We start from the raw sequence: 19,005 nt of genomic DNA, 5'->3' as shown, positions 1-19,005 counted from the left end.
AATTCGGCTCCTGCGATGGGGTAGTTGTTCTGTGGCCGCTGTACAAAGGCAGCGAATGCGGGAAGGCTGTCGGGTGTCCGTTGGCTGCCGTAGGGCAGACGTAGCACCTGGAGCTTGAATCAGTGTCAGGAAATAGAGATGCAGGCACTTACTAAAGGGTTTGTAGTTCTGCTGAATCTTGTAGGAAAGCCTCCTGCTTACAGCGACGTGGATGAGCATTGTGCAGTGATTGCAAACCAGCTGGGATCGGTCCCAGCTCTTGTTCCTCTTCGTTTTGTGAGAAGGTTCTATTTTCAGCACACAGGAGTGAGGAAGGAGCTAATGAGCTTGTTCATCCCTGCTTTTGTGCAGGCTTGCCTTGCAGAGCCACTCTCTCGTGCTTGCAATTGTAGGGTACGTAGCATATATGTGGAATTTCTTTGGTTTTATCAGGTCACATCTTTTCCCTCTTTGCCCTTCATTTGCACCCTTTTGGGCTTTGCCTCTATACTTCCAGTCCAAGCACGAGGAGCCGGCCGGTGGGTGCTTTGCAGTGCCAGGGCTGCGTGTCCTGGTGCTGCCGGGCAGGCTGGCGCCAGCCAGCAATGCCTCCTGCCATCCCTCATCGGCAGGAAGGAACATTTCTGAGAAGAAGGGGCCTCACTCTGCGTGGCGCAGTGTGTTTGCTTTCTCTGAAGGAGCTGGCAGGCTGGAAACTTGGCTTCAGCTGGAGAGGACCCCTTAACCTTGCCTTGGCAGGAGGAAATAATATAAGTGACAGACTTCATTTATCTTTATGCTGTATGCATAGCCTGGTGTGCTCCGTACGCTGTCAGACCTAAATCCTGGTGTCGAATTGGCACTATGAAGGAGTAGGCTGTAATTTTCAAGGTGGCTTCAGGTACAATAAAATAAAAAATGCTTTCACTTAAATACAAGTGTAAACGTCCTGCATTTTGTGACCTTAATTTCATCAGTGAGTGCAATTCATTTTGCTCACTCCTTACGTTTTGTTTCTGTGGCATGCTTCTGATGGCACACGATGACATTGCTGAAGGTGACCGGAGGGAGCAGAGGCACTGGCAGCTGCGCGGTTGCACGCTCTGGGATCGGGGCATGGTGGGGAAGGCTGGGGTTGCACAAAGAGGTGCGTTATCTGGAGCACTGAGATTGGCACCAGTTTAAAACTGCCAAGATAACCTCTCAGCCTGTTGCAGAGGCTTCTAGCCCCATATTAATAAAACTCACCATGTACCGCTCTCATACAGCCCCATGGACTCTGCGTGCCCCTTGGCGTGCGGCAGATTCATTTGCACACCCATTGATCTTCGTATGCCGCACTTCATGCCGCGCTGCTGCTGCCGCTGCAGCGTTTTCACATCCATTTCTCTTCCCTATCTGATCACTGTGGCACTTTGTCTGCCCTGCGCCGCTGCTGCTACCCTCCCGGTTACCCACTTAATGATTGTTCTCTTCATGCCCCTTGGTAAATCAGTTATCTTCCCCTCCAGATGGGTTCTTGTCCCCTCTGATCAGCTAATCAATTATATTCTGGTGTGGTTGTGCAGTGCCTTTTTTGATGCTAAGCTACCACCTTCCCTTTGTGCTCCTTGCAAATCCCAAAGTGGCACCGACACCGCTCATCAGATTTAGCTGCAAAAGCGTTTCTGCCCCGTCAGGTTCCTCCGACAGTCTGTGGGAGCCTTCTGTGGCTCCCGTTGGTTTTAATCCCTCCCTGGAGAGCAGCGATCAGTCCCACTATTTCTGGTGCCCCGGGCTCAGGTCGTTTGGTTTGTTGCTTACGGCTTTTTATTAGTGAAAAAGGCTCTCCCAACTGTTTTAAGATTTTGTGGTGCTCTAGCCCCAAACTGTTTCTTAAATGCTGGGGGTGCTTAGCTGAATAGGTGGAAGGGTTCTTTGTTTAAACTCTTTCGGCTCTTTGACTGCTACGAAACGGTGCGACGCAGGGTGTATTTGCTGCATGGGCCCACAGCACCAAGTGCCTTCTATTATATCTGCTCCAGAGGATTTCCTGGGAAGTGTTCAGCCTCCATTTCTGTCTGTAAGGAAATCCTCTTATCTAGGCAGAGCAATAAATAGTGCTGCCTCCTGTAATAGAAGCAGAAAAACACATTCTTCACATGGCTGTTTTTAAAAATGTGGGGTTTAAAATATATCAGCTGGAATGATTCTTCTGTAATAAATCCCCATAATAGCATGTATGTATACATTTAACTAGCTGCGCAGAGGTAGGGAGAAGGGGAGAGACGGTGTGTTAAAGAGGGTTTAGCGTGCATTTAGTAATGACAAGAACAGTAAATAATCCTGCAGGTTTACAAACCTAATCCCCAGTGTCTGATTGTAGCCCTTGCATCTACTAGAATCAGTTGGAAAGTCATTAAAAGGCTGTAAAGAAAGGGCTTTTGGTGTTTGTGTTTTTTATTTTAAATACTGGGGGAGCTGGCTGGGTGACTGATGATTTTAAGTGGCATGAATGTAGTTCATTTGGGACCTTGATGGAAAGCTCTAGAAGTGCCACGGAGACGTTAAGTGAGGATGGAGTAGTGTGCTCCTGGCTGCCTTGCTCTACGCTCTTCCTGATAGTACTTTCATTTAAGAAGTGGATTTGGGGGTGGGGGTGTTGTTTTTAATGCCCAACTTATTTTTGCCTGTGCCCTGCAGTGAAGTGGTTGTTTTTCTTAGCAGAAGAAATCCACAATGTCTAAGAGCCGTGCCACGTGATGCTACTGCTTTTAAATAAGCTTTTAAGCGGTTGGACCAGATGTTGGCCACATCTGTGTTTTTATTTCATTGAACATTTCATTTCGACCCTTTTATTAAAAGAAAAAATGATCATTTAGGAATTATTTTTAAAAGTTTAGCAGCTGGGAAGATCTTTCTGGTATATAAAAAACCCAAGTGATTTACTTTCTGTGTCCTGGAGCAAGACGTATAACATCGAGCAGACGGATAGTTATGGCTGATAGGGTCTACTCATGTTGGGAAGGATTGCCGTGGAAAATTTCAGATCAAAACGGGTGTATTCTGTTTTGAATTGGCATTCTGTAACAGAACACCTTTTTTTTTTTTTTTTTCCTCCCTAGTGGAAGTGTTAAACCAGGGATTTGAAGGCACCTTCTCTTCTGAAAACCCCTCACATTTAATGAATGCTTATCGCCTTGGCAGGAAAAAAGGCGACTTGCAGGCAGAAGGATATCCTGCAATTACTCCCTCTACTGCCATTATGGGGTCTCAGAAATGCTTATTATTTAGAACTTGCTTCTGGATTTTTCTCTGCAATTTACCAGTTGAAGAATGAGTTTTCCGTCCCCATTGCTAATTGATCCAAAGAGAAAAACTAGCACCTAATTCAGTAACAAGTTATATTTAAAATGACATGTGAAATTGCTCATGGTGTCTGAAATTACATCATTTTCAATCTGGCATATTAGGGCTGTATAAGGCAACAGACACCTACTGTACTGTGACATACTAAATTTTAAACCTCTGAGCCAAAAATGTAGCAGGGCATGGGAGGAGCAAGGTGCTTAATGATGAATGAAAGCAGTGGCAGCTTAGTTTCAGTGGGATATTTTTATTGTTCATAAGAAGCTGTGGCAGTTTTTACAACAAACAATTTTGGGATGCAGTTTTATGTGAAGCTGAGCAGTGACTTGTGTAGTTCTGTCGCCACTTCCAAATGTTGATTTTCTAGCCTGCGATTTTCAGAATGTACCAGTAATTTTTGAGTTTGGCTTCCTTTTTCTTTGTCCCTAATTCCAAGCCCAAGATAGTTTATATTTTAGTCTATCTGATGCGATGAATATGGGAAAAAACCCCTAATCCTTTATTCACTCAAGTAAACCAAATTGAAAGTTGGGGTTTTTTCCCCCAAAATAACACTGAGAGAAAAAAAAGGTAGATAACACAAAGAAGGGGGAGGCCATCCCCCCTTCTGTCCTACAGCTTGGTGGTTAAAGCGCTTACCCAGAATATGGGAGACCCAGTTCACGTCCCATTTCTGCCCAAACTTCTTATGACCTAGCAGACAGGTTGTTCTGGCCTGGGCACACTCTTGCACTCTGCTGTTGAGCTATTTTATTTTGTGTAATGCAACATTTCTTGACCCAGGTGGACAGTCGACTGAGAAAGGGTCTCAGACACTGGACTACAATATTTACTCCTTTCCTTTGTGAACATTTAAGCATTTTGCTCACTGGAAATTTGTATCTCGGTTCCAGAAGGAGGGACATGTAGTGCTGTTTTGCAGAATACTCTGTGCTCCAGTGAGTGATGCAGCATACAGTGATTCTTCTCTGCACTTTGCATGGTTAGGGTTTGCTAAAAAATTCCAGTGAGTTACATTAAAGAGGCAGCAAAACACCAGGATGTAATTTGTCACTTTCTTCTTCCTCTCCAGCCTCCAGCCAGGGTGCACTCTGCCATGTCCTTGGGTCACATCCTTGCCTGCTGAGTAGTGGGGTGCCTGCACAAGGAGCTGGGGGCTCCGTAGAGATCAGAGAAGAAGGAAAGCCTATATATTGAACAGTTATATAGTTACTGTAAAATGTTTCACACTTTTAAAGTATATTTTGGGGAAAAGGTTGTAAAGTAAATCTGGTGCCTGGGACTAAAGTACAGTTAATTTCTAAACATAATGGCAATGAGAAATGTTCCTTAAGGCCTTTCCAGTCATATTAGCATCAGTTTGTCTGAATTGGTAAAGTTCACGGTACATTTATGAGACAATCTCAGAAAAAAATCAAAGCACAGTGTTATGAAGTTCCTTGTGACAGGACATTTTCTTTGGGGTGAAACCTGTTTCGCATATAACTTGGTGTGGAAAGTTTAAAACTTCCTGTTGATTGTTTAAAGTGTTTTTTGGAAAGATGTTCGTAAGCGCTCAGTGTCCGATACCAGTAAATGTCTGCTGAGTTGAGCAGCCAGAACCTTTGCACCACCTTAGGAAGTGCAGCCTTTATTCCTAACCAGATGTTTTGGTCGGATTCGCAACCCTGTGATTTCACATACTTCAGGCAACTGGTTTAAATGCCTGAGTTTTGCCAAGTGGAGCATCATTTGTATCTTCTGGGAGTGCTCGTAATGCCTACCTTTGCTTGTCTTCACCATTTGGTTGCCGTAACCTGCTGTTGGATCAAAGGGCTGCAGCTGCCTTCCCCCTCTGCCGGTCCAGCTCTGCGCTGCTCAGGAGCTCTGCTCCACGAGAAAGCACCAGGCTGGGGAATCAAACTGTTCAAAGGTCTTGGTTTGTGTAGAGGCACATCTCCTGGACTGGAGAGCAGGAACTGTACAGTTGCCAAGCTGTTCTACACCATTTCAGTTTTAATTTGTTATTACAGATTATTGAAGTTTTGTTGATTTTTTCTGCAGGTAAACTGGTTAGATCATCTCTTGTCTAGTCTTGATTACAGGTAGTAGAGGTGACCAATAACATTGCTTCATTCCCCAGCATCAGTCTTTGTTGAACAATTTATTTTCTTCTCTACCTGAACTACATTAATAGTGTGTTACTACTGTACATTCATGTGATGTGGAAAATCAGGTTTTGCTGCTGTACACTGTGCCAGTCCCACATTAGGCCTTGGTTCTGTGCTGTTAATGTTTTTTAATGGATAGAATATTAAAAAAAAATGTTTTCAGAAGAAGTCTGCATAAATACAAAGCTAGGAAGATGACAGTAAAATTGTGATTACGGAAAGGCATTATTGTTTAACATTTATCTAGACCTTCCATAGCTTTTAAAAGTTATTTTAAAATTTGGAAATGTTTTAATAATTCCCATTTTACTAATACACATCTTTTTACAGAGCTGGTATGAGGTAAGTGGTTCAAATGATGACAGATCAGAATGAAAAAGAAAGCCATGGTATTGACTGTCAGCGTGATGTCTTTATTCATTGGTCCATGTTGCTTCCCTGAAAACAGAAAATATTTTCTAAGTCATAATTTACGGATAAACTGTTGACCTATAGGCTCTGACAGATAAATTCATATTATGATGATAGAAAAAATGGTCATCTTTTTGAAGTGGTTTCCCCAGCTTCCCGCTTAGTGTTTGTGGCTGTAAATTAAAATGGGGGGAAAAAAGGGCAACTGAAAGTGTCTAATAGATTTTTAGTGCTGAAGAAGACAGTGCTGATAACGTTAAATTAATTCAGTGTGGTGAATATGTACACATGTGTATCCCCATATTGAAAATACTCAGCAACACATTAAACCTCCTGGATGAATGCAGGAAGGATGCAAATCTCTGAAGGGCAATTGTTAAGTGTTACTTTATCATAGAACCTGAATTGCAATAGATTTTGGACAAACGTCTGCCTGATTAAAATGTGTTTTTCTCTGTAGAGAACACAGGGGATGGTGAATTAGATCTGAGTGGGATTGACGACAGTGAGATAGATCGGGTAAGTCTCCCTCTTATCTTCTTATCCAGGGTGTCTTCTGCATTTGGATATCCAAGAAGGACAAAGCGGTTCTTATCTGGGTTATGCTCTCCCCTCACTGCCTCTTCATTCTGATCTGTAGAGAGGTTCGAGTGATTTCAGTGATCTGAGATCTCAAAATTAACGTTCCCGCAAGCCTGTGAATTTGGCGTTCCTTGCCCAAGTTATATATATCTGTGAGGCTGCTGCTGCTTGCTCTTGCCATGCTGGAATAATTATGTTTTAGAATGTCTTCTGAAGAGGGACTTCTAAAAGTTTGGTGGAGCTCTAAATTCATTATTTAATTAAGATATACTCTACATAGAAGGCTGCCATGGAAACCAAACTGTAAAACCAGCATGTACAGCTTCTGTGTTCTTTCAGTGATTTCTGTAACATTTTCTGGATTTATTATTATTTGTGTGGCAGTAAAAGATACACTTTACCGTAGAACCTGAATACGACAGCCAGCCAGCTGTGGAAAACGGCTTGTTGAAGGCCACACAGCAGGTCTGGCTCTCCTGCCTCTGAGCCTGTTGCCCTCTCCAGCTGCCACACTGCTTTGCAAGTGTAATTTGAACAGATAATGCCAATGCTAAATACTCCTTTTGGGGTACAAAGTCATTGAGAGCAGTGAAATTGCGTAGGGGTCACTGATCTGCAAAATGTTGCTGATGGATGGTGGAGCAGAGAGATGCTCCGCTTGACTTCAGCCTTGAAGTGGGTTTTGCTAGGCTGGGCATTCAGAAGGGTCTTGTGAATTGGGTGAGGTGAATGTGGTGTGGAGGAGTGGGAAGGCTGAAGGTTTTCAGCATAGCAGGTCCATCGGCACGGTCGTTCCTCCTCCTAGGCTCTGTGAAGAGGTCATAACTCTACTTTTATGACCTTATATTAATTTCCATGGCAATAGACTGTAGTATTGTAAGCCCAAGATTATGAACTCTCTAAAAGCATAAGAAGAATGAATGACTGAGTTAGGAGGAAGTGTATTTTACTATTATGGCCCACTTTTAATTGAAGCAGATGAAAGAGTGAAAATTTGTTCTGATAAACCAGGGCTTGCACAGCTGTTTACTCTCCTCAGTTGCCCTTGGAGGAAGGACTTCTCCTTGCATTAGTTTCATTTGACTGGAGTTATTTTTATCATTAAATCCTGTATGTACATTTTACTTAGGACAAAATCTTGAATGCTCAAACCCATAAGATGGAGACATCTCAATTTGTTTTTCTTGCACTTAAACATCATTTTACAAGTCTTGGGTCTGCTGCCTAAATATGACGTGTCTTGTTCATGAAGGATGGCCCGATTTGTCTTCTCCATTGTTTCATGGACAATTGTGCTAAATTCTGGGTTTATTTTTACATTTTTGTAACTGAAGAAGAGATCTATCTACCAACCTGTGAGCCTGCCTGCTACCTGTTTATTTCTGTAATTCATCTGAACAGGTTCTAGATGTGTTTCACAGCTCCATACCTTCTAACGATGTAACTGAGACTAAGTGGAGTGAACTGAAAAATGCCTCGATGTTATTACTGAACCCAACTCTCTAGGGGACTAAAACTCCAGCAGTCTAAGCTGGTTTCATTCACACAGATGTGGCCATTGAACTATTAGTCTCAGTAACTGTGCCTAAACCTTTGCAGAAACCTGCCCAGAAGACACATGTTTCTGTTTTGGTAGCACAGGGCAATGGTTCCCCTACTGTTTTGAATTACGGACCACCGTCAACACACAGAATTACTTGCAGATGACCATGTTGTCACGATACCCTCTCATATAATATGAAAGAGATCATAAACCAGGATCACTTTAGGTTAATTACAGACCGTGTACAATGAGTCCTGGCTGATTTTTGATCGCCCCATCATAGTCTGGAAACTGAGCACTTGTTTTTTGAAAACATGTTGCTTATTTTGCTGGCTTTAGAAGTGACTAGAAATGCTCTGTTTGTCACATCTCAGTCAAGTTTTCTTTTATTAATGTATTTTTAAGAACAGAATGTGAATTGACCTTGCCAGTGGTTTTTCAATTCACTTTTGTTACATGGTTTTCAAGTTGATTTCTGAAAGTAGATAAACTTGTTTTGTCTTTTAGTATATACTTAATGAAACAGAAGCTCAGATAAAAGCAGAGCTGTGGATGAAAGAAAATGCAGATTATTTGAAGGAACAGAAAGGTAAGTATATAGGACTGAAATTCTCCTTTTGGCCAGTGTTGCTGAAGTATGCAGTCTGTGTAATTTTCATGCTGGTTACCCTTTTGTCATCTTTCAGAAAAGGAAGCAAGAATAGCAAAAGAGAAAGAACTTGGGATTTATAAGGAACACAAGGTATTAAACTGTGTGCGAATTGTGTCTGTTTGAAAATGTCCTGGAATTCATTACATTTGCTGATCAGCTCCATGTAGGATGTATGGGCGTAATGGTACAGGTCACCACTAAATGAGTAAAAGCTATTGTATCTCTACCTGTTATTGAATTACAAGGCTATAATTTTTCAGGTGGTGAGTAAAACTTTCTTGCCCAAGATTTTATTTTAAATTACTATTACGAGAAAAGTCTGTGCATGGCAAAGTCAGAGCTAGCTCTTTGCATTTATGATTGCTGTCCTAATTGCTTGCTTATTTAAATAGAGGTCTTAAGACATGCCAAATTTTTATTTTTCTTTTAACGTGTGCATGGGGAATTTGTTTGTACTTGCCATAACTTCAGTAGTTTTCTTGCCTCTTACCATAATGATTTCTTTATGAAGAACTGAACAGATCCACTTGAAGGAATATTTTGTTCTACCTTTCATAAAGAATGCGACAGTTATGTTAACAAATGGCATGTCCTGTCTCCATGTTTAGCAATTTAAAGCAGCCTAATTGGCCGTATATTCACAATTTACGGCATTAGTGTTTTGTGTAATTGAGCAAGTGACAAGTCAAATCTTCCACATGCAACTAAAATCCATGTTAGCTTTAGTGTTTGTATCCTCTATCTTTTTTTCTGGCTAATGCGAAAGACAGAGTTTCCTACTTCCCCTAGGTATTTTAACAATAAAAACAAAACCAGACAATGAAACACTGTTTTATGCTTCAGACTTTCTCATTCATCCTACGTTTATGCAGACGTGGCAGTCTACCAGCAGTTTTCAAAATTGTATAACTCGTTGGCACCGCCAAGTAGCCCAAACACCCACTTTTTTGTTCGGACAACACAGGAGTTTTTCTCTAACTCTGTATTGTTTCTGACAGCTCGAGTAGAACTTGATTAATATAGTGCTTTCCAATTTCAAGGTAGCACTTGACCCATGTAGGTAAACAGAGGGGCTATTATCCATTAAAAAATAAATCTCCTGCAGAGCTTGATGTTAAAACCTTCCTGTGAAAAGGAAAACACCAAATGAGAAACAGAGGTTCTGGGCTTTTTCGTACCTACCCAGGCATGGGGCATGGCTAGAAATGTTCCCCGATGTCATTTCTCTTTGTCTGGCTCTGTGCAGCATCAACCTCCGCAGCGCAGCGCTGGGCTTGGGCTTGCAGCATTTGCCAGGGAAAAGCAGTTGCAGGTGACATTGCTCCTGTGCTCCTGCGTCTGCAGCCTCCCGCTTCCCATCCGCCAGCGTAAATGCCGGTCCATGCTTAGAAAGCTGCTGCTGATATTCGTGGCCTTTTCCAGTGTGGAGGATGGGTTGGGTGGATGCTCTCCCACGCTGCGTTCGGAGTAGATACAAAATACCGTTGCAGTTTCAATATGGAGTTGTCAGTGCTTAGGGGAGTCATGACCCAGCTTGACTCTAACTTTAAAGGCAATTTTAGCAGGGAAACTTCTTTATTTCTCTGCTGAGTGATGCTATCAGGGTCCCTGTTCTTGTAACAGGAGTTCACTCCTTTTTTTTCCACGCATGAGAAATGGCCCATGTTTTTTCTCTGGCAGCATTACTAATACTGAGTAAAGAATTTGTAGTAAACTGTTCGGGCATTTGGCAAAAAGTGAACACTCATCTCTCTGAGAAAAGAGACCTCTAGGTCCTGGTGAGTGGCAGGAGAGGGAGCGCTGGCTTAGCCTGGGCGCGTCGCCTGCATCCCCCCGCATCAGCAGCACCTGAGCCAGGACTGCTGAACTGCAGCTCGCCCTTCTGCTTCAAGGAAACTTTGTTTGTATCTACATCACTAATTTTATATTTTAATTAAGCCAAAGAAATCTGCAAAGAAGCGGGAGCCAATTCAAGCCAGCACAGCAGGAGAGGCAATTGAAAAGATGTTAGAACAGAAGAAAATCTCAAGTAAAATTAATTATAATGTGCTAAGGGACCTGAACAGCAAAGGAAGTAACACACCAAAGAAAGAGGATGACAGCACTGATGACAGCACCAACACCAAGAAGCTGTCAAGAAGAAAATCTATTGCCAGTAGGAATATAGCCAACCCTGTAAACAGTGTGGGAAAAAGGTACTGCAATTGTTCATTTATATCCCTGTCTGTGAGACTGTCTATGTATCTTTCTGAGCCAGACAGTGTAGGGACTGAAACATTTGTTTGAGGCTAAAATAATGCCGGGGCTCTGTTTTTATTTATTTGCCTGCAGTGTCGTGGCAGCACCTTATTTATAATTCACATATCAGAGGTCTGCTTTAGTGCGAGGTAATCATCCTGAATCAAAAAAAAAGAAAAAAAATCAATGGAAATTCATAAATGTGAATCTTTCAGCCAGGGACACCTTTTCTTCATATAATCCTGACATTTGCTGTCCTTCCTTTCTAAGTTGTCTGTATCAGCTGACATGACACTAAATGTTCGAAAGCTTTGGCTTTTTGCTTGATTTGAAAAATATAGTTCCCATCTGTTTTGACAGCTAGCTGTTTTGATTAGCTTTTATTTTAGTTTTATTCCAAACTTTTGTTGTTAATTGATGACACAAATATAAAGCTTTATAGTAAATACGCTTGTCGGTTTTCTGGTCTGCATTTGCAAATGTTTTATAGTGTGATGAAAGCTATTATTTTAAGGAGTAGAATATTCGACTTGCTGGGCAGATTTGTAGTGTGCTGTGAAGTGCATAAGGAGATTGATGTGTCCTGTCTGCAATATTAAACTATTCTATTTGTCTTCAGTTTATGAAATCATGTCAGGTGATCATTTGAAATGTGTCTATGTATAGTAATTTCTTACTTGGATTTTATTTATTTATTTATTTATTTACTGCCTAGAAGACACTTTTTTTTTTACTTCCAGAAGTATAGGCCAGGTGCCCCACGGAAATTTAGGTATTTAATTCTGAAACATAAGATGATGTCTCAGCATCATAGTTCAGATTTAGGCCTGTGTTGCAACCGGGTAAAGGGCCAGGGAGGTCCGGAGGGCAGGCAGCCACAGGTTTGGGTGCTATTCGTGCAAGAACGGGAGATGTAGGGTACCTGAAAACGTGAAGCTGGGAGGGGGAGTAAGCGTTCGTCTGGAGTGGTAGTGAGCATACAACTCTCAGAAGCTAAGCAAAATAAGGATGACTAACCCTTATTATTTTATGGGTAACCCTTATTTTGACTTCGTTGGACAAGGAGGGCAGAGGCATGGTCTTCAATTGGGCTGAAAAGCCAAATACCAGAGCCAAAGCATTCGCTGGCCCCACTGTCACTGGGATGCAGGTTTTTGCACTGTACCAAACGTCTTCCCTTTCTTTTCTGTACCTTCTTTATTCTGTGTTTTACCAGGATGACTTCATCTTTGTTCAGCTTCTCACTGTTAATATCAACAGCTTTGCTTTCTAGTTCTTGACTCACTGTGGATTTTAATTTCCTCGCTAAGTTGCTACTTAAGGTGATGTCTAATGACCTGAGCACCTAAGTTTTCCACTAGTGAAGGAACGTGAGGATGCATTGAGGATTAACTAACAGCATTTAGCCTATGCTTTATTTGGATTTAACAGGTATTAATGAGTCATATTCGGTATTTCTAGTAAAATACGGCCAATTAAGTTGTCTGAAATGCATTGTTGCGATGGGAAGTAGGACTGGCCAGGACCATGGCTGCATTTCAGAGCTCAGCAGTAACACGCATGCTCAAGCTGCTTTGCCACGTCCAAACCTTGTCACTTCTGAGGTTTGAAGATATGTTGGGCGCTCAGAACTCCTGTTGAAGTCAGCGTGTTAAACGCTTAACAGGTGTTAAACTCTTTGCAAAATCATGCCATAAATATTTAATTTAACAGTGGTGCAACTTGAAAAGGTTTCTAAATAAATACAAATCAGTATTTTCCAAAAGCAGCTAATAAAACATGTTTATTTTTCCTCTCGAGAGCCTAAAGTACGTCCTTAAGATGCATAACAGAGTTTCCTAATGATGATTAGCAGATCTCGGATACAATGAATTTTGCAGCAGAACACTTCAGAGGAGGTTGGGGATATATGCAGATACGTGAGTTGAGAAGATTTTGCGCTCCTGAAGTAGGCAGTGTTCATGCTTAAATAGTATGAAGGACTTGGCAAACCATTAGTTGGACATTTTTTTCGTACAATTAAAGATTTATGACATACTTTTGATTTTTTTGCTAATATTCTAAATGCCATGCCTTTTAAATGGCATGCATAAATTTCTGTGTTCTGCATTGTTCTCATATGCCATGCATTCATTGCCTTTGTTCAGCATTGTTCCTCTGAGAGGTGAATGGCTAAATAGTTTCCCAGTGATACAAAAATCATGGTAATTTATATGCAATTAATAATAATAAAACCCCTGAACATTTCTCATTAGAAAATGAATGTAGCATATAATGTGTCTTTATCCAGGAGGCGTTTGCAGAGATCTTGCTAACCATTTTGGTTTGTAGTGATTTACAGTCCTGCGTGTTTATCTTTGTATGTCTTCAATATTTAGTAAGCTGCATCTGACTGCAGTAGCACCTTGCATAACCATGCTTTGATCTGTCCCTTTAGTTCATCTGAGTTACAGTCAGATTTTAAAGAGCTACTGATTTAGTCCTGTTCCCAATTAGAAGGTACCAGTACCAAGTTACAGGGAGCTTTACAAGCTAGGAAAGGAATACTTGATCTTCGTGATTAAAGCAGCAGTCCTCTAAAGGTATAAAATTAGGAAAGTAGATTATTATTTTTTAAATAGAGAAGTATCTTTATTGCTTTCCTTTTGCAAGCCAAGATTTTACATACCTCACCAGGTTTGGACAGATGATACAATGAGGTATGTCATGTGTCTTAGAAATTGTCTTCATTTACAGTATGTAGCACCTTGGAAGTAGGAAGTTGATCTCCATCTCCATCTTTCTAATTGCCCCTTGCTATAAAATACTCTGCGCTGTTACTTCGACATAGAGGACTTCAGATTATCTCGTGAGAGGAACGGTTTCCCCAGCCAGATGTGGTGCAATCTCTGGGTGGTGTTTTGGTTTTTTTTAATATGACATAAAGTAGCAGTTACAGTGTTAATCAGTTAAAATATTGGAAAAGCTTTTTTTTGCCGATGTGGTAATGATAAGCAAATTTTACAGTCTTGTAAGAAGTTGTTCATTTGCAAGAAATTTCTGAAGAGCATGGTCCCAGGAGCATGCTAAAACTGGATATTCTTTCAGTTGGTGGCCCTTTTAATATAGTTTTGTTGCTGCTATAATCATTTAATGGTTACTTGGATTCCAAAGACTATGTAGTTTATGCGCGTATCATTTCATAAAAAATCCTAATTTTGAAATTTTTCTATTTTCTGAGATCTTGTTTAGAAGGTACTTTCAAAGAATTCTTCCAAAGACCAGGCAGATTTCTCTTTAGATGAGCAGACCTCGTAGACATCAATACTTCTAGAAGGAAACTGGACTTTTGAACAGGTTTCTTTAAGTGAATGCTGTGTAATTTTTTTCAGTTTTTTTAAAAAAACACCTCTCCCAGAATTATACTGGGGTTTTACTTATTGTATCTGTCAAGATGGTAGAATACTAGTAATGACAATGTAAGTAATTTGAGGAAACTTTATATTGTGTAAATCTATTTCATTACATTTCTTCATGTATTTTTGTTCCAGTGGGTATCCTGATTGGTGCTTCATATGCAAAAGCATCTCATTCTCTGTGTGTTCGAGATGTTGCACAGTGGATATTACCGTAATAGATGTTGCAACTTTAATTTCAATTACCAGTTGCACAGTTTATCTTCACTAATGTCGTCTGTGCCTATGAAGCATAAGAATAATATGTTGAACTCCTAGAAAAGAACAATTACCACTTTGAGCTACTTAAAACCTCTACTCCAGTTAGAGCTGTGCCATGCGCTGGAGTTCTTCAGGGCTAATAAAGAGGGGGTTTAGGGCTGGAAGCTTTTGGTTAGAAGCTTAATAATTTATTTTATATTTACTTGAGCCGTATCTTAGAACATTACTTGTAAGTGAAATGCGTTGTACCAAGAAAATGTGGGAACAAGAAAGGTTTCAAGTCACTACTTTTTAAAAACTTTAAGCCCATTTATTGCTATGTGCTTGAAATTGGTAATGATATCAGAAAAGACAGAATATATTGTCAGGGGAGTAAATGTGTCAGGTTAATCTCCTGAAGAATTTGCCTTGGAAGAAATGAAGCAGGACTGCAAAGCACGGCTGAATCCGTTGTAATGAAACAAGGTTGTTCTGAATGGAAGCATATGAATATATAACAGAAAACCAAATCATGCCTACTATGAGTGTGATGAAAGCCCTTGGTAGAGATCTCAGATCTGGAAACTTGCCTCCAAATTCTCTCGGTGGTCTCACTTGTATTTATCAACTATCGGTTTTGCTGGTGCCTGTTGGCACGTGGCTCCATCTGTACTTGGGAGCGATGGGATCTGGATGTTGTGAACCATGCATGTGCAGTACCGGGGACTTGTTCTGCTGCTCAGGGTCCAGCCCTAGGATGCACACTTTCAATTAGAGTCTGCTCCAGCTACATTTTTGTTGGCTTTTCAATGGGTGTCACGACCCCAGAAAAATCCCTTTTTATTATTAGGGAGAATGTATGTAATACTCTTCTACAGCCTAGCATTCAGCATCTCATTTAACCTGATAAATTACTTGGTACTTTCTTGGCTCTAATTGGAATCACATTCCCCTGGGGGGGTCATGTATGGGCAGAAGCCTAATTTAGATGCTTTGGAGAGCCTGATGATCCCACGCTGCCGAGGGAGCCCGGGGAGACGGAGCTGGCCACCTGCCGCGGGACAGTGGGAGCGCTGCCCCTAGCTCCCCCCAGCTCCCACCCTCACATGCCACTGGCCCTTCCTGACATCCAGGATGGGAATACTGCTTTGTAAGGTGGAAGTTTGTTTCGATGTCATTGGCTTTGCCAGATTATTTTTGGTAATGTTGTGGGAAGAAAGGGGCATGGGGTACTGTTTATCGCACCCAGCCTGAAAACTTCCTCTTCGCTTGTCGATACTGCAGATGTCCAGCAGAATCTGTATTTCTTTATTCTGGGGAATAAGGAGGGAAGAAGCCCCGACCACCTGTTACCCTCACATCCAGGATCACTGATCATATGCCCTTTATTTGTAGTTTTACAGTTTAGGCAGGTGGAAGCGTTGTGCTGAGCGTGGTACCATGTCCTGGCTAGGGTCCTAACTTAGCTGCATGGCTGAATGTCCTGAACGCTTCGTCTACCTTGGCCATGGCTTTTAATTTATTTTCGTAAACCTAAAGCAAATGAGTTGTTTGATGTACAGTATTTTTAGTTTTTTTACATTATGAGACTGGTATTTGTGGAGGGGAGGAGTGTGAGCTCGTGTTTTCCAGATTATTAGATCAATCTAAACCAGCATGAAGCAAAGCTCAGCTTGAATAATCCAAGGGATTCCTGGGTGTCTGATAAACCTTTATATTGGTTAGACCCAGGTGATTATAAAGGTGAAAGCACTCTGGATTCACTGTCAGGAAGAGAGTTGTGCTTTCAGAACCTTTTTTATTAGGAAAAATGACATTGCAGTAGTGGTTGAAAAATTTGGGAATGGGTATGCTAGAAGTTCATTGACTGCAACGGATGCAGTGGGGACTGGTGGGCTGGTGGGCATCCAGCTGGTTATGCTGGTTAGCAGTTCATCAAAGCAGAGCTGCTGGAGAGGGACAGGCCCCTGTGTCTGGCAGATAGGAAGCTTTTGAGAGTCTTTTCCGTGCTCACTTTGCTGGTGTGCATTCTCTGTACAAATTGGCCCGTTGAGATGGGGTCTTAAGAGTGTTTGTATATGCTTTAATTTTCCACCATATATTTTTATTTTTCAGAATTGCCTTCAGCTCTTTGTCTAATTTACCTTTGATATCCTGTTTTTCTCCTTCTGCTTTGAAGTCTGTTACATGGTTTGGAATTCACGTGTATTTACTCAAAGTGAGATATTAAATTTTATTTCTTCTCTTGTGCTGCTTCAGGCCGCCTTTTTATATGTGACTAACATGCTAGCACCGATTTTCCACATGGAATAAAATTCCTTACAGAAGATTCTGGGAGTACTTGTTGAGAAGGTAGTTAGGAGTTTCTTCTATAGTTTAATTATTATTTGGTTGATATTTTTTGTGTTTCCTCTGGAGCCAGTCTCATGTTGGCTACGGGATTAACTAGACTGATTCCTGGGTAAGAATGTGCATGTGGTGGGAGCCTTCCCGTTAAACATGTGGAGTCAGCTTTTGGTTTGAATATTACGTACGTGGTAAATAAATTCTCTAACCACTTTGACATAACTGTTTTCTTATGTGATCTGCACTTTGAGAATTTCTTTGGAGTGTAATTTTATGTATGTTTGTGCTTTGCTGTGGTATATAATCATTTAAATCAAAGGTTAATCAGAATGATTAGTCATTTTGAACAGGAAAACGGTGACATTTGATAAGTACCTCCACTTAAAATAAATCTTACCAGTATTTTCCAGTCTTGTAACTTTTAGAGGGACAAGCTTATACAAATTATGTTTAGTATTTTATTTACAAAAAGCAAAGCCAAGAAAAAATGAATTCAAGACTTCCAAGATTCTGCTTTTCAAGTCATGCATCTCCTTATTAAAGTTAGCTGTATGGGGGAGAGCTTTACGAATGACCTTGAAAGGAGCTGACACATGCATTTGCTTGTTCACAGTTGATTTGAGGAGTTGATCTAGCAAAGCCTGTAGTAGTGTTGTAACCTGGCTAACGCTGCAGGTTACTGCTGTTCATAGGGCTAAGAAGCCTTTTATAATAACAAGATAAATCAGAGCCAAGAACAGGAGAGAAACGTATCTGACCTAACGTGCTTTAAAATGAGGGTGTGTTTTTAACTTCTGAACGCTAAAATGTGATGACCAACAGCCTCTCCTCCTTCATTAAGAGAGGACACAGGAGGGAAAATGCCTTCCTTCTGCGCCTAACACCACGCTGCTGAGCAAATGTGGAGGTAAGCAAATGCCACCGAGAGACCAGGGAGGCACCCTGTCTGGGGAACAGTGCGGCAGGTTATCCCTTCACCCTCAAATTCATTTCTCTTGGAACTGAGATAGGACAGAAGGATGGGGAATTATTTTTTTTTCCCCAGAAAAGGATAAAAAAAACCCCCAAACCCAGTTCCCTAAACCCATCCTTCTAGAAGCTCGCAGGTGTTTGTCAGGATCTGACGTTTATTCTGATTACTCAGGCCATTTTGATGATCAGTTCCCCCTGATACCAACGATAGCATTTTTCTTTCTCATCTGATGGGCTTGATAGCCCTGAAAATACAGCTGCGTTAAACTCTGGACCACGTATGGATTACAGGTCTGCATGGCTGTGCTCCACCGTGTTTGGAAAGGAGCTCCTTTCCACCCATCACCCGGCACAGCTCGCATCCCCAGCCTGCAGGGTCTGGATGCATCTGTGCTGCTGCTTCTGCCATCGACTCCCAGGTCATTTCAGCAGTTACTCCAGCGGCTCTGCACTTCTTTGGTGTGCAGCATCTGTTCGTTAGGACGAGGTTACCAGAAAGCTTGTGAGGTTACCAAAAGCTTCATCCCTCAATCTTTTCCTTCTGCAGGAGGTGAGTTACAGAATCATTTCCCCCTTTCATGCTTGTTCTGCCAGTGAGTTAAGTTAAACAAAGTTAGAGGTTTTCTAGCTTGTTAAATTATTAAAATGGAGTATTTTTCCTGAGAATCCTGGGTTTGGATTCATTAGTTTTTGAGTACTGGAATAAAACGCTAAAATTTCAGTATGGCAACTAATTCACCTGTATTTTCACTCTGTAAAATATAATTGGAGAAAAATGCCCCTGGAATAGCTTAATGATAGGAGAAGTAATGTAAAGAAGCCTTCTCAATGTGAACTGTACCAATTTATGTAAGCTCAGTGATGCTGCAAATCATCTCTAGTTGTACATCATTCATTAAGAGCATTCAAATTTTATAGGACAGACATTTAATGTTGTCAACATTTGCTTTAGCATAAGGATAAGGGAACAAAATCTGCTGCGACTGCAGAGGGGTGTTCCTGAGCTGTCATTTATTTGGACTTAAGAGAACCTTTGAGAAATAGATGTAAATAAACCTTTCAGGACTGGGGGAGGACACATCCAGGCTTGTGTGAGTGTTTCAGAAATAACAATTGTCTGCTGAGTCCAGTGCTCAGTTTCATTTGCCC

General features: G+C 41.3%; 1 protein-coding gene across 1 annotated transcript in view; it reads left to right on the top strand.

Annotated features, from left to right (window-relative positions):
- The window catches only part of BRF1 (BRF1 RNA polymerase III transcription initiation factor subunit), a 175,621-nt gene that overhangs the window by 120,767 nt on the left and 35,849 nt on the right, over positions 1–19,005 (top strand). Inside the window, exons 12-15 of the mRNA XM_037396225.1 lie at positions 6,349–6,407; positions 8,521–8,602; positions 8,700–8,755; positions 10,604–10,860. Of these exons, the coding sequence (XP_037252122.1) occupies positions 6,349–6,407; positions 8,521–8,602; positions 8,700–8,755; positions 10,604–10,860 (454 nt within the window). The remainder of the gene's footprint in view (positions 1–6,348; positions 6,408–8,520; positions 8,603–8,699; positions 8,756–10,603; positions 10,861–19,005) is intronic.

The sequence above is a fragment of the Falco rusticolus genome, chromosome 7 (assembly GCF_015220075.1).
Source record: "Falco rusticolus isolate bFalRus1 chromosome 7, bFalRus1.pri, whole genome shotgun sequence".
Lineage (NCBI taxonomy): Eukaryota > Metazoa > Chordata > Aves > Falconiformes > Falconidae > Falco > Falco rusticolus.
Note: the sequence above shows the minus strand (reverse complement) of the source record. Positions and strands in the feature narration are given on the sequence as shown.